The 15,611-nt window shown below is 39.4% G+C and overlaps 1 protein-coding gene and 1 long non-coding RNA gene across 2 annotated transcripts; both read left to right on the plus strand.

Annotated features, from left to right (window-relative positions):
• The first annotated feature begins 10,068 nt into the window (after positions 1–10,068).
• On the plus strand, positions 10,069–13,010 carry LOC127103700 (zinc finger BED domain-containing protein RICESLEEPER 2). Its single transcript, XM_051040938.1, has 4 exons — positions 10,069–10,373; positions 10,524–10,760; positions 11,165–12,857; positions 12,992–13,010. Exons 2-4 carry the CDS (start codon positions 10,688–10,690, stop codon positions 13,008–13,010), a joined length of 1,785 nt encoding a protein of 594 aa, XP_050896895.1. The 5' UTR covers positions 10,069–10,373; positions 10,524–10,687.
• Positions 13,011–13,326: 316 nt separating this feature from the next.
• Positions 13,327–14,317, plus strand: LOC127130990 (uncharacterized). Its single transcript, XR_007806497.1, has 5 exons — positions 13,327–13,391; positions 13,482–13,623; positions 13,698–13,783; positions 13,913–13,994; positions 14,104–14,317. It is a non-coding gene; the product is annotated as an uncharacterized LOC127130990 (long non-coding RNA).
• The last annotated feature ends 1,294 nt before the right edge of the window (positions 14,318–15,611 follow it).

Raw genomic sequence — 15,611 nt, forward strand, 5'->3', positions numbered from 1 at the left:
CAAGTTCAATGTTCTCACGGTCTTCATTACAAATAGAAAAATGGATCTCGAACAAACTGTCAAAGATCTCCAGACTCAGAATGCTCAATTCAAGGAGATGATGCTAAGCTTATCCAAGGGGCAGGAGGAACTGAAGGCTCTTTTGCTCGAAAAGAAGAAAGACAAGAAAGCTGTGAGTTTCATTAACCCGGGAAGAAGGCGTAAAGGACAGGCCGCAGGAGTCAAGTTTGGGATCCCGAATGGTCCAGAAGAGGAGACAGAGAATGATTCAGAAGAGGATAATGTCGATCTCTTCAACCCTGAGGACGACGATGAAGATTATGAAAATGAACAGTACTCTTCAAGAGATGATAAGTACAAGTTGCTGGAAGAACGTATGCTAGCTATGGAGGGTCAGAAGGCGCCCGGTCTGGATTTCGAAAGTTTGGGTCTGGTCTCCGATGTGACCATTCCTCGCAAATTCAAAATCCCCACTTTCACTAAGTACGATGGTGCGTCTTGTCCTCAGATGCATCTGAGAGCTTATGTGAGAAAGATTCAGCCGCATACCACTGACAGGAAGCTATGGATCCATTTCTTCCAAGAGAGCCTGTCTGGCACACAGTTGGAATGGTATTATCAGCTCGAGAGCTCTGACATCCGCACCTGGACTGATTTAGCAACAGCTTTCTATAAACAGTACTAGTATAACTCTGAACTAGCACCTACCTGGCTACAGTTGCAGAATATGACTATGGGATCTAAAGAAAGCTTTAAAGAATATGCTCAAAAGTGGAGAGATTTGGCTGGCAGAGTCAAACCCCCTATGACTGACAGAGAATTGGTGGATATGTTCATGGGCACATTGACCGGCCCATTCTACAGCCATCTACTGGGAAGTTCTTCATCAGGTTTCATTGAACTTATATTGACAGGTGAACGTGTTGAAAGCGGCATCCAAAGTGGAAAGATACAGGCGGCTGCCTCTGCAAGCACCAAAAGGTCCTATCAGGGGAGGAATGAATCAAATGCTGTGTACGGCCAAAAGGGTCGTAACAAGAAAAACCGTGACCATGACATCGGAGCAGTTACGATTGCAGCACCACCATCTCAAAACTTCCAGCCCAAACAAGACAGGCCAAGAAGGCAGTTCACCAGGATCGATATGACCTTGGCACAGGCACTGCAGGGAATGCTAAAGGCAAATTTGATCACCCTTAGAGATCCTCCTACAAATCCCAACACTACCTCTTCTCGTTATAATCCCAATGCCAGGTGTGCATATCACTCCGATAGCCCCGGGCATGATACAAACGATTGCTGGTCATTGAAGAATAAGATTCAGGATATGATCGAAGCTGGAGAAATTGAGTTTGAGCCTCCGGAGACTCCTAACGTCATCACTGCTCTTATGCCTAACCATGACAAGACTGTTAATGCTATGGATGACGATTCTCACATTTCCAATGTGGCGGACTTAACATCTCCTCTCCCGATCATAAAGAGGAATTTATTGCAAGCTGGTTTATTTCCAGGATGTGCTGAAGATTGCAATCTCTGCATACTCTGGCCCGAGGACTGTTTGAAATTGAAGAATGGTATTCAACGGCTGATGGACGATCGTACAGTTCTCTTCGAAAAGATTCCTAAGGCGGAAAACCCTATTGAAGAAATATCTGTGATTGCTAGGTCCAAAGTTCCAGTGAAGATTACCGCTACTAGGGCGCCTGTGAAGATTACTGTTGAGCCCAGGGTAGCTCCCCTAATCATCACTGCACCTGGCCCGATCCCGTATTCCTCAAGCAAAGCTATTCCGTGGAATTATGGCGGTGATGTTTACGTCCATGGCGTGAAGCAAGTGGATAATGCTGCTAACACTAGTGGCATTGTTGGGACTAGTAAAATCACTCGAAGCGGAAGGATCTTCTCTCCAGAAATCTCACCTCCTGTCCTTGAAACTCGAGGAAAGGAACCAGTCAATCCTTCTCAGTCAGAGACACCGGTCGAAGTTACTCCCGAAGATGTTGCCAAAAAAGAAATGGAAGAAGTGCTGAAAATCATTCGCAAGAGTGATTTTGATGTTGTAGAACAGTTGGGGCATACCCCGTCTAAGATCTCGATGTTATCCTTGTTGTTATCTTCTGAACCTCATGCCAATGCATTGATAAAATTCTTGAAGACCGCTCATGTACCTCAGGAAACATCTGTCGATCAGTTCGAAAATTATGTTGCTCACTTGGCTGTTGACAATGGCCTAGGCTTTTCCGATGCTGACCTGACACCAGCGGGAAAGAATCACAATAAAGCCCTGCATATCTCCATTGAGTGTAGGGGAATCACTTTGTCTCATGTGTTGATCGATAATGGCTCTTCCTTGAATGTGCTGCCAATAGCTGTGCTGGATAAGCTGGACTGTAAAAGCATCGAACTGAAACCTAGTGACATTGTGGTACGTGCTTACGATGGTGCGAAGAGTGTTGTCCATCGCGAAGTAGTCCTTCCTATCAAGATAGGACCTCAAGTCTTCAACACTACCTTCCATGTAATGAACATTCGTCCTGCCTATTCCTGCTTACTGGGACGCCCTTGGATTCATGGGGCAGGCGCTATAGCCTCGTCTCTCCATCAAAAGTTGAGGTATCCCACAAAGGGCAAAATTGTCACCGTGTGTGGAGAAGAAGAGTACATTGTCAGTAGTGTGCATACCTTCAGATACGTCGAGATGGATGGTGAATTCATTGAGACTCCTTGTCAGTCATTTGAAGTAGTTCCTCCGACCAATCCTGTCCTTAAACCAACTTCCTGTGTACCCAAGGTTATTCGTGCTCCTCCTGCTATGATTTCTCTGAAGGACGCTCAAGCCGTGGTTGAAGATGGTGGTCGTACTGGCTGGGGTCAATTGATCGACGTACCGTACAAGTCTGACAAATTTGGCCTGGGGTTCAGCTCTGACAAGAGTCAAATTAATGCTGTAGAAGATGCTGACAGCGATTGCGACCTGGATAGCTGGATTTTCCCAACAATTGGTGACGGACTCAATAATTGGAAGGCGGAAGACACTATCCCGATTTCCTTTAGTCAGGAGTAATTGTTATTGTCTATTTTAGTGTTGCAAATTTTTGTTTTTTTTTACAATTGAACTTCTCCAAGCGTTGTGTCTATGCCCGGGGTGTAACACCCTTCTAAAATACCCCAAATATTTAAATAAAAAATAATAAACATATAACAATTCAGAGTAATTATGCCATTCAAGGGTGTCACACATAATATTCACACCCTTCAACCATATAAGGTCATGCTCTTTTATTAATTCAAAACATAAACATTTGCATAAAACGCAGCGGATAGAGATCTCCTCAATCATGTAAAACATGTAACATTCACATGTAAATTATTCAACAACATAAAACATCCCATCCCGATGTTACATCTATCAGAGCACGACCCCCTAAGGAACTATACTAGACTCCAAGGACTAGCTTCTACTCAATCACTGCTCGTTACCTGAAAATAAAGTTGTAAGGGTGAGTTCCTCAATCGATATAACAAGCATTATAAAATCTTATGTATTGTTAAGTAAATAACACATTAATCACCCTAATCATATCACTTATTCAGTAACGACACATCAACTCAAATATCATATTCAACACCAACACACTTCATACTCATACTCAATGCCAACACAAACACACAACACACGTATAATACTGGAATACATCCATTCATATTAGACGCCATACAAAATTTATGCAATGAGACTCCATGCATGCGGTACCGACTATTCTTGAACATATAGTTCAACTTCACCGACCAATCCAGGTACGGCTACCAAGCTCACTAGTCCCACTCATTTGAGACCTAGTGACTCGCATCACTAATTCCTCACTATGGGAATTAGCTACCACCCCAAGGGCCATGCTATGCACGCTAATTCACCTAGCATGCAAACATCAACAACAGTCCAAAACGACTGACATCACTAATTCCTCACCACGGGAATTAGCTACCACCATAAAGGCCACAATATGCATGCTAATCATCTAGCAATGCAACATCACAACAAAATCCACAATGGACATATGCTCACACTCTAAGCCATAAAACAGTCCATTCACAACACATGCATAACATATACATTCACAATATTATGCATACCATCACACATCATCAACACATGTATCAAAACATCATATCATGTCAATTAATTCAATCCCAGTATTAGCACACTCTACTAATACCGATACTGCTCAAAACAGCGGGAAATAATCCCTACTATATCACACACGGGTATAGGCAACCATCAATTAGGCATACAACATTTTAATTAACACTTTTTCCCCTCTGCAACAGCGTTAACCGGTTAACGCCCTGGGTTAACCGGTTAACGCAGGCAAAACACGCTTACTGCCCAAAACTTAACAGTGTTAACCGGTTAACGCCCTGGGTTAACCGGTTAATGCAGGCAAAACAGCACCAATTTCACAATTCGCAACAGTGTTAACCGGTTAACGCCCTGGGTTAACCGGTTAACGCAGACAAAACAGCAGTTCCTGCGCTAACACAAGGCAGAATGCAGAATTCTCCGCATTTTCCGCCGTTGGAGGACTTCCGGACCTCCGATTCCGATTCCGTAAAAAGCTATACGTTCGGAATTTCACAACTAACCCAAACACGGATTCAATTACAGTCTAAATACAATTTATCCAACTCAATTCTTCAGCATCAACAATCCCAATTAGGGTCAAATTAACGGCTTATCACTACCCATCACATATTATCCCATAATACCCATTAATCGACGATAACCCCCCCTTACCTGATTAATCCGGCGAATCTCAAGCTCCAAGCTCTTCTCTTCTCCAATCTTCTTCCTCTGGCTCTGCCTCTTTGTCTTTTCCTCTTTCACGATGCTTCTCTGTTTCACGTGAAAACCTTTTTCCAAATGAGACTTTTCTCTTATTTCCAACTTATATATATTTTCCAAATAATAATAATAATCCAATAATAATAATAATAATAAAATTTCCAATTATTTAATTAAATTAATAAATAAATTATTAACTCAATTTAAATAATTATTTTATTATTATCGGTGTGTTACAACTCTCCCCCACTAAAAGAGTTTTCTTCCTCGAAAACATACCTCAGGCGAACAACTCTGGGTAAGACTCCTTCATCTTACTCTCCAGTTCCCAAGTCACATTGCCACCTGCTGGTCCTCCCCAAGCTACCTTCACCAAGGCAATCTCTTTACCCCGCAACTGCTTCAACTCTCGATCCTCGATCCTCATAGGTGATGTTTCAACAGTCAGGTTATCTCTCACCTGTACATCATCTACTTGGACTACATGCGACGGATCATGAATGTACCTCCTCAACTGAGACACATGAAAAACCTCATGCAAATTTGCAAGCGACGGCGGTAAAGCGATACGATAGGCTACCTCTCCTATCCTCTCCAAAATCTGATAAGGACCAATAAATCGAGGTGTCAACTTCTTCGACTTCAAAGCTCGACCAACACCAGTTATCGGAGTAACACGAAGAAACACATGATCTCCCTCTTGGAACTCAAGTGACTTCCTCCTCTTATCATGATAACTCTTCTGACGACTCTGAGCAATTCTCATCTTCTCCTGAATCATCTTAATCTTTTCTGTAGTCTGTTGAACAATCTCCGGTCCAACCACAACACTCTCACCGGACTCATACCAACACAAAGGTGTCCGACATCTCCTACCATACAAAGCTTCAAACGGTGCCATGCCAATGCTCGAATGAAAACTATTGTTGTAGGTAAACTCAATCAAAGGCAAATAACAATCCTAAGCACCTCCTTTTTCCAAAACACAAGCCCTCAAAAGATCCTCTAGTGACTGAATCGTCCTCTCAGTCTGACCATCAGTCTGCGGATGATATGCAGAACTCAATCTCAGCTTAGTTCCCAAAGCCTTCTGCAAACCTTCCCAAAACTTCGATGTAAATCTAGGATCTCTGTCCGAAACAATACTCGACGGAATACCATGCAAACTTACAATCTTCTCAATATACAACTCGGCTAATCTTTCTAACGGATAATCCATTCTGATCGGAATGAAATGAGCCGATTTTGTCAACCTGTCAACAATCACCCAAATAGCTTCAAAATTCTTATTTGTCCTCGGCAAACCAGAAACAAAATCCATACTGATACTATCCCACTTCCACTCTGGAATAGCCAACGGTTGCATTAGCCCAGACGGTTTCTGATGCTCAATCTTTGACTTCTGACAAGTCAAACAGGAATAAACAAAACTCGCAATTTCTCTTTTCATTCCCGGCCACCAAAATAACTTCTTCAAATCATGATACATCTTCGTAGCTCCAGGATGAATACTCAAGCCACTACGATGTCCTTCCTCAAGAATACTCTTCTTAAGCTCAGTAACATCCGGAATACACACCCGACTACCAAATTTCAAAATACCATTCTCATCAACTCTGAATTCACCACCTTGACCTTGATTCACTAAAGTCAACTTATCAACCAAAAGCATATCGGATTTCTGACCCTCTCTGATCTCATCCAGAATACCACTCGTTAACTTCAACATTCCCAATTTAACACTATTGTGAGTACTCTCACACACCAAACTCAAATCTCTAAACTGTTCAATTAAATCCAATTCCCTAACCATTAACATAGACATATGTAATGATTTCCGACTCAATGCATCAGCCACCACGTTTGCTTTACCCGGATGGTAATTCAAACCAAAGTCATAATCCTTCAGAAATTCTAACCATCTCCTCTGTCTCATATTCAGCTCTTTCTGATCAAACAAATACTTTAAACTTTTATGGTCACTGAAAACTTCAAATCTTGACCCGTACAAATAATGCCTCCATAACTTCAGAACAAACACCACAGCTGCCAACTCTATATCGTGTGTTGGATAGTTCCTCTCATGAACCCTCAGCTGTCTCGAAGCATAGGCTATAACCCGCTTATTCTGCATCAACACACCACCCAAACCCAACAATGAAGCATCACAGTAAACCTCAATGGTTCCGACGAACTCGGTAATATCAGAATAGGAGCAGTAGTCAACCTTCTCTTTAACTCTTGGAAACCTTCTTCACATTTCGAGTCCCAAACAAACGCTTGTCCCTTTCTAGTCAACATCGTCAACGGTAACGCCAACTTAGAAAATCCCTCAATGAACTTCCTATAATAACCTGCAAGTCCAAGAAAACTCCTTATCTCAGAAACTGACTTCGGAGCTTCCCACTTAGATACCGCTTCTATCTTAGAAGGATCAACAGCAACACCACCTCTTGAAATCACATGACCAAGAAAACTAACCTCTTCTAACCAAAATTCACACTTGGACAGTTTAGCAAATAACTTCTTTTCTCGTAGAACTTCTAAAACCACTCTCAAATGCTCAGCATGCTCTTCTTCAGATTTCGAATACACCAAAATGTCATCAATAAACACCACAACAAACTGGTCTAGGTACGGATGGAAAATCCTATTCATATACTCCATGAATACTCCAGGCGCATTAGTCACACCAAAAGGCATTACAGAATACTCATAATGTCCATACCTTGTTCTGAAAGCAGTCTTCTGAATATCCTCAGTTTTCACACGTATCTGATGATACCCAGATCTCAAATCTATTTTGCTGAACACACTCGCACCAACCAACTGATCCATCAAATCATCAATCCTCGGCAAAGGATACCGATTCTTGATCGTCACTTTATTCAGTTGCCTGTAGTCCACACACAACCTCATAGTACCTTCTTTCTTCTTAACCAACAACACTGGTGCACCCCACGGTGACACACTCGGACGGATAAATTTCTTATCCAACAGATCTTCCAACTGACTCTTCAATTCAGCTAACTCAACAGCAGACATACGGTACGGAGCCATCGATATCGGTCTAGTACCAGGTACCAAATCAATCGAGAACTCAACTTCACGCTCTGGCGGCAATTCATTCACTTCTTCAGGAAACACATCAGGAAAATCACACACCACAGCTAGATCGCAAATCACCAGTTTATCTTTAGCCTCCAGAGTCGCTAACAGCATAAACAACTCCGCCCCATCTGCTACTTCCTCATTCACCTGCCTGGCTGATAGAAACAAACTCTTTCCTTCTTCAATCTCAGGAAATATCACAGTCTTATCAAAACAGTTGATAGAAACTCGGTTAAACACCAACCAGTTCATTCCCAAGATAACATCAATCTGCACTAGTGGAAGACACACAAGGTCTATCCCAAAGTCTCTACCAAAAATACTCAAAGGACAATTCAAACAAACTGAAGTAGTAGTCACTGAACCCTTCGCAGGAGTATCAATCACCATACTACCATGCATCTCAGATATCTCTAACTTAAGTTTCACAGCACAGTCCAAAGATATAAAGGAATGAGTAGCACCGGTGTCAATAATAGCTACAAGAGGAAAGCCATTAATATAACACGTACCTCGGATCAAACGATCATCTGCAGAAGTCTCAGAACCCGATAAAGCAAAGACTTTTCCTCCCGACTGATTCTCTTTCTTCGGCTTAGGACACTGTGGACTGATATGGCCCACCTCTCCACAGTTGAAGCAAGTCAGAGTCTTCAACCGGCACTCTGCAGCCAAATGACCACCTTTACCACACTTGAAACACTTCTTCTCAACACTAGCACACTCATGGAAACGATGTCCCGCCTGACCACATCTGTAACACTTAGCAGGAGCACTAGAGTCTCCCCCACTAGGCCTCTTCATCCCACTCTGCTTCTGAAAACCTTTGCCAGCTGCATACGATTTTCCACGGTCATTCTGATTCTTGCCTTTTCTATCAACCCTCTGCTGATAGCTCTCCGCTCTGGCTTTGGAATCCTGTTCAAAAATCCTGCAACAGTCAACCAAGTTAGAAAACACTCTGATCCGCTGATATCCAATAGCATGCTTGATCTCGGGACGCAACCCGTTCTCAAACTTCACACATTTTGAAAATTCTCCAGCAGCCTCATTATAGGGAGTATAATACTTTGACAGCTCTGTGAACTTAGCAGCATACTCAGTAACAGACCTGTTACCCTGCTTCAATTCCAAGAACTCTATCTCTTTCTTTCCTCTAACATCCTCTGGAAAATACTTCCTCAGGAATCTCTCTCTGAACACAGCCCAAGTGATCTCAGCATTTCCAGCAGATTCCAACTCAGTGCGGGTAGCAACCCACCAATCATCTGCTTCTTCTGACAGCATATGCGTACCGAACCTGACCTTCTGGTTCTCGGCACACTCAGTCACTCGGAAGATTCTCTCTATCTCCTTCAACCACTTCTGAGCGCCATCTGGATCGTATGCTCCCTTGAACATTGGAGGATTGTTCTTCTGGAACTCACTCAGTTGACGAGCAGCTCCCATTCCCACAACATTCGGATTTCCTCCAAGTACTCCAGCTAGCATACCCAGAGCCTCAGCAATCGCAGCATCATCTCTACCTCTTCCAGCCATCTCTATTCTGAAAACCCAAACAAACTAAAACAATGAGTACTGATAGGGTTACACAACACCTATACCGTACAGGGGAAACAGAATAATTACGACTCGACTCGACCGACTATGCTCTGATACCACTAATGTAACACCCTTCTAAAATACCCCAAATATTTAAATAAAAAATAATAAACATATAACAATTCAGAGTAATTATGCCATTCAAGGGTGTCACACATAATATTCACACCCTTCAACCATATAAGGTCATGCTCTTTTATTAATTCAAAACATAAACATTTGCATAAAACGCAGCGAATAGAGATCTCCTCAATCATGTAAAACATGTAACATTCACATGTAAATTATTCAACAACATAAAACATCCCATCCCGATGTTACATCTATCAGAGCACGACCCCCTAAGGAACTATACTAGACTCCAAGGACTAGCTTCTACTCAATCACTGCTAGGACTGGACAAACGGTCCAAGCCCGATCCGGAACCGGCATAACCGGAAAAAAAAATGAAAAGGGATTGGGCTGGGTCGGTTAAACGGTTTAATCGGTTGGTCCAAACAGTTTAATATGGGTAGCATTGGACCGGTTCGGACCTATATATATGAACCATTTAAAACCGAACCGAACCGGTTTAATTCACAATTTTACATGCTGGCAATTTCACAAAGGCCCTAGCCTTTTTCCATTCAGACTCAGCAAAACACACATTTCCTCACTTTTCTCATCTCACGCTCTCTCACTTTCTCTTCAAGAACTGTTCATCTTCTCAAACCCTAATCCACCGTCGCCGCTGCAAAAACCTTAATATGGCATAGATCCTTCTTCTAAACCGTGTATATTGTTCACTGAACTCTTCTTCATCATCTTCTTTAAGGTATTTTCGTTTTCTTCTTCTATTTTTTCAGTCTTTTGTTTCTTCTATATATTTAGGGTTTTACTTTGTTCATGAGTTTTCATATGAATATTTGAGTTTTAATGTTTCAAAGTTATAAACTAACATTATTTATTTGTTTTGACATGTTAGATCTCTGATTCTTCTAAAAAACTCTAATCAGGTAATGTTACTTTTCTGTTTGATTCTTGATTTAATAGCTAATGTTATCTCTCTGATTCTTGATTTATTTGTATTAATTATTTTGTTGGATTTTGTTTTGACATGTTTTATTATATGGACTGGAAATTGGAAAGATGGAGCAAGGAGATAGTAGTAGAGAAGTACCACCAGTTGGGTTGGAAATTATGGAGCAAGAACAACAAGACAGTAAGTGTTAATTAACTCTATTTTTTGCCTATGTTGTTTGAATGTGAAATATTGGTTAGGCTATTAGAAGTTTTCAAATGTTAATTTTATTTTGTGTTTTGAAAAACCTGATATGAATTAACAAATATATAATACAGTATTCCTTTTAATAATCTAATACAATATTTTAAAACTACTAGTATTCCTTTTAACCTGATTTTGTGTTTGTACAGTATGTGAACAAACAAATATATAACTAGTATTCCTTTTAATAATCTAATACTACTTATTACTAGTGTTTCTTTCATGCTCATTAGTAGATACAGTATGTGAAAAATAAATAATTTATTAACTAGTGTTCTTTTTTATGTAAATGTTTTTGTTTTACTAAGTGTATTTTTGTATGCTTTATTAATCGTTTGCAGCTGCAACTGAGGCTCTTATCCCTCCTATTGACCATAGTAGAAAGAGAAGGAGGCCTAATGCGGATGGTCCCAAGAAAAAATCTTCATGTTGGGACCATTTTATCGAATTAACTGATGTTGTGGAACGAACTGCTGCCTGTAAGCATTGCCATAAACGATATAGATGTGATCCTAAATCACACGGAACGTCTAACATGCTCGCCCACTCCAAAATTTGTTACAAAAATCCTTACCTAGAAAATGACCTGAAACAAACCAACCTTGCTTTTGGTAGTGGTGGCTTGATTTCTGTTAGCCCAAAGTTTGATAAAGAAGCTTGTAGAAAGGCAATAACTCTGTTTGTTATCCTTGATGAACACCCATTTAGAGTAGTTGATGGTGAGGGTTTTATATTCTTATGTAATCAATTAGAACCACTTTTGACTATCCCATCTAGGAGGACAGTTGCTAGGGATTGTTTTCAGTTGTATCTAGATGAGAAGTTGCGATTGAAAGCTTATTTTAGGTCTGATTGCAGCAGGGTAGCACTTACTACAGATTGTTGGACTTCCATTCAAAACCTTAGCTATATAACAGTTACAGCTCACTTTGTTGACAATGATTGGAACTACCAAAAAAGAATCATTAGCTTTAGTTTAGTTCCTAATCACAAAGGGGAGACCATTGGTAGAAAACTTGAGGATGTATTGAGGGAATGGGGTCTTAGAAATGTGTCTACAATCACTGTTGACAACGCATCGTCCAACGATGTAGCTGTAGCATATTTAAAGAAAAGGGTTCATATCAAGAATGGATTAATGGGTGAAGCTGATTTTTTTCATATGCGCTGCTGCGCACATATTTTGAATTTAATTGTTAATGATGGATTGAAAGAACAAGATTCATCTGTGTCAAGCATTCGTAATGCTGTGAGATTTGTGAGATCTTCACCACAAAGGGCATTGAAATTCAAAGAGTGTGTTGAATTTTATAGGATTACTTGTAGGAAACATCTATGTCTCGATGTTTCCACGAGGTGGAACTCGACATACATGATGTTGGATGCTGCTGAGAAGTTCCAAACAGCATTTGAAAAATTAGAAGGAGAAGATGTAGGGTATGTGGAATGGTTTGGACGTCATGGTCCTCCTTGCTATACTGATTGGGAAAAGGCTAGGGCCTTTGTGAAATTTTTGAAAATTTTCTATGAAGCCACCAAGGTATTTTCTTCATCTCAACAAGTGTCATTGCACACTGCTTACCACCAATTATCATCTGTTTTTGGTGAGCTTCAAGAAGCATCTATGAACTTGAACTCTGATTTAGCCTCAGTAGGACATGAGATGAAGCGTAAGTACGATAAATATTGGGGAGAGGAAAAGAACATCAATCAATTTCTTTATTTTGGAGTGATTTTTGACCCTCATTATAAGTTTAGATATATTGAGTGGTCTTTTGATCAAGTTCACGGGGAAGGGACCGAAAAATCTATGAAAATGGCCAAAAATGTCAAGGATAATTTGTTTAAATTGTACACCTGGTACAAATCTGCCCATGACCAAACTAATGTGACCATTCGGTCATCCGGTCCATCAGATAATCAATCTGTTGTTGATGCTCAACCTAGAAATTCTTCACATTTTCTAAGGGCTGATGCATTTAAGCAACATTTGAAGGATAAAGATACCATTGATAAAAAAAATGAACTTGAGAGGTACTTGAATGATCCTTGTACAAATGATAATGACAAATCATCCATTCTAACTTGGTGGAAACAAAATAAACCTCGTTACCCAATCCTAGCAGCAATGGTGAAAGAAATTTTGGCCACCCCTGTATCAACCGTAGCTTCGGAGAGTGCATTTAGCACCGGGGGAGAGTTTTAGAATGTTATAGGAGCTCTTTGAGTCCAGCAGTGGCTGAAGGGCTGATATGTACTCAGAACTGGTTGAAGCCAGCTCGTACATATTTCAAAGACATCAATTACATAGAAGAGTTTGGGATAACTGAGGAAATCATATCAGGTACCAAAATTCTTGCTCAATATTTATTTATATATTTTTGTTGGTTTCCATTAACTATAACATTTTCATTTTTATTGTTTCAGAATTTCAACAATGCTTCATAACCGCAAATATTGGGGCTGCTGGAGCTGGAGCAGCAGTTGGAGGTGCTACTGGTGTTGCTGTAGGTTCTACTCAAACACAACCAATAGGTTGTGATTGAGAAATATGATGCTTCTAATTTTGTAAGATAATGACTATTTTGCATAATTATTTCTACTTTTTTATACTTAATTTATATTATACTAATTCTGCTTTTATTTATTTTTCTACAGTTTGAAATCATTTTGATATTTTGGAGTCATATATGACTTGTACATCTTGGCACAACACATAATTATATTTTGTAAGCCTTTTTTGGGAGGTCAAATTTTCTGTGATGAATCTTGGCACTCACTCAAGCTTCAATGAAATTAGGTAATGTTTAATTACTATATATCAGTTTTAATTTAACATTCATTATACTTATAATCTATTCAAATTCATTTCAGATTAAGATGTTTTGCTTGTTGGAATTTGGCATTTTGTTTTCAAATGTTTGGCTTGCTTACTATGAGACTGCTCATTTGTCAAAGAGGTACTTTATTTTATAACAAAACTGATTTGTCCATGTGGTTGTGAATAGATGATTTATCAAAACTGACTTAATTCATTTAATACATTTTCCTGTAGTTTTAAAATATTGTTTCATTTAATTTCCATGTAGTTGTGAATTGAAAGCCACAAAACTCTATAACAGTAAGTAACGGTTCCAAGCAACATTAAATTTCCATGTAGTTGTGATTGAGGTACTTGTTATAATTAAATATTGTTTCATTTAATTTTCATGTAATTGTTAAATGATGATTTATCAAGAATGGAACCTTATAATTTTCCCATGCTCTTTCCTCTTTATAGGGTCAAGCTCTAGAATAGGCATTGCTGAGTTGAACCATGGGAAAGTGAATGCTCAATAGATTTAATTGGTGTACAAACAATAGGTTCCGTTGATATCAAGGTATTTATTTCCTCTATTAAACAATCAATTGAAATAAGAATTAAAAGAATGTTATGTCAAAAACCACTGCATCAATATTTTGGCTGTTCCTTTATTTTTGGTTGTACTTTGCAACAATCAGTGTTAATGTTATTCATGTTTCCCTTATTGTATTAAATTGTTAGGTTCAGTATATGCAGATTCAACATACCCCAATTCAACAAATATGCCAATTCAACAATGCATAATAGTTTATCTATATCTTTATCTCAAGAACTACAATCACAATATTTGTCCTTCTTGTTGGATGAATTATTGATCATGTTGCTTGTTGGATGGTTTTAAACTTCTTTGATACTCACTATGGATGATTGTAATTATAACTTTAGATGTGTTGTGTCTATATTAATAGTGTTGTTATAATGCTAAATGTTAAGATAATTAGACATGTGATTGATAATATATTTATTAATAGCCTTGAGCTTGATATATGGATTTGATTTTATATAATGATATCCTATATTCAATGACTTTGTGATGAATGATGTTATAGATATAGAAAAATCTGACTAGTCAATTTTATGTGAAAATAAATTATTTTAAAATATTAAAAGAAAAGTTAACTTTCTTGTAGTTGGGCTGCAATTTTAAATAGGCACAACCCGTATAAATCCAACCGAGATACCCGTCAAACCGTCAAACCGAAACCGAATTTAACCGATATTAAATTAACCAAAATTGGATCTATTTTCTTCATCCACGGTTTATCTTGGTTTGGGTTTTTGGACCCGAAACCGACCGGACCCGACCGTTTGTCCACCCCTAATCACTGCTCGTTACCTGAAAATAAAGTTGTAAGGGTGAGTTCCTCAATCGATATAACAAGCATTATAAAATCTTATGTATTGTTAAGTAAATAACACATTAATCACCCTAATCATATCACTTATTCAGTAACGACACATCAACTCAAATATCATATTCAACACCAACACACTTCATACTCATACTCAATGCCAACACAAACACACAACACACGTATAATACTGGAATACATCCATTCATATTAGACGCCATACAAAATTTATGCAATGAGACTTCATGCATGCGGTACCGACTATTCTTGAACATATAGTTCAACTTCACCGACCAATCCAGGTACGGCTACCAAGCTCACTAGTCCCACTCATTTGAGACCTAGTGACTCGCATCACTAATTCCTCACTATGGGAATTAGCTACCACCCCAAGGGCCATGCTATGCACGCTAATTCACCTAGCATGCAAACATCAACAACAGTCCAAAACGACTGACATCACTAATTCCTCACCACGGGAATTAGCTACCACCATAAAGGCCACAATATGCATGCTAATCATCTAGCAATGCAACATCACAACAAAATCCACAATGGACATATGCTCACACT

The sequence above is a fragment of the Lathyrus oleraceus genome, chromosome 1 (genome assembly GCF_024323335.1).
Source record: "Lathyrus oleraceus cultivar Zhongwan6 chromosome 1, CAAS_Psat_ZW6_1.0, whole genome shotgun sequence".
Taxonomy (NCBI): domain Eukaryota; kingdom Viridiplantae; phylum Streptophyta; class Magnoliopsida; order Fabales; family Fabaceae; genus Lathyrus; species Lathyrus oleraceus.

Coding starts and splice junctions, on each gene's coding strand:
- LOC127103700 (XM_051040938.1), top strand. CDS start 10,688: ATGGAGCAAGGAGATAGTAGTAGAGAAGTACCACCAGTTGGGTTGGAA. Junction 10,761..11,164: donor GGAGCAAGAACAACAAGACA/GTAAGTGTTAAT, acceptor AATCGTTTGCAG/CTGCAACTGAGGCTCTTATC.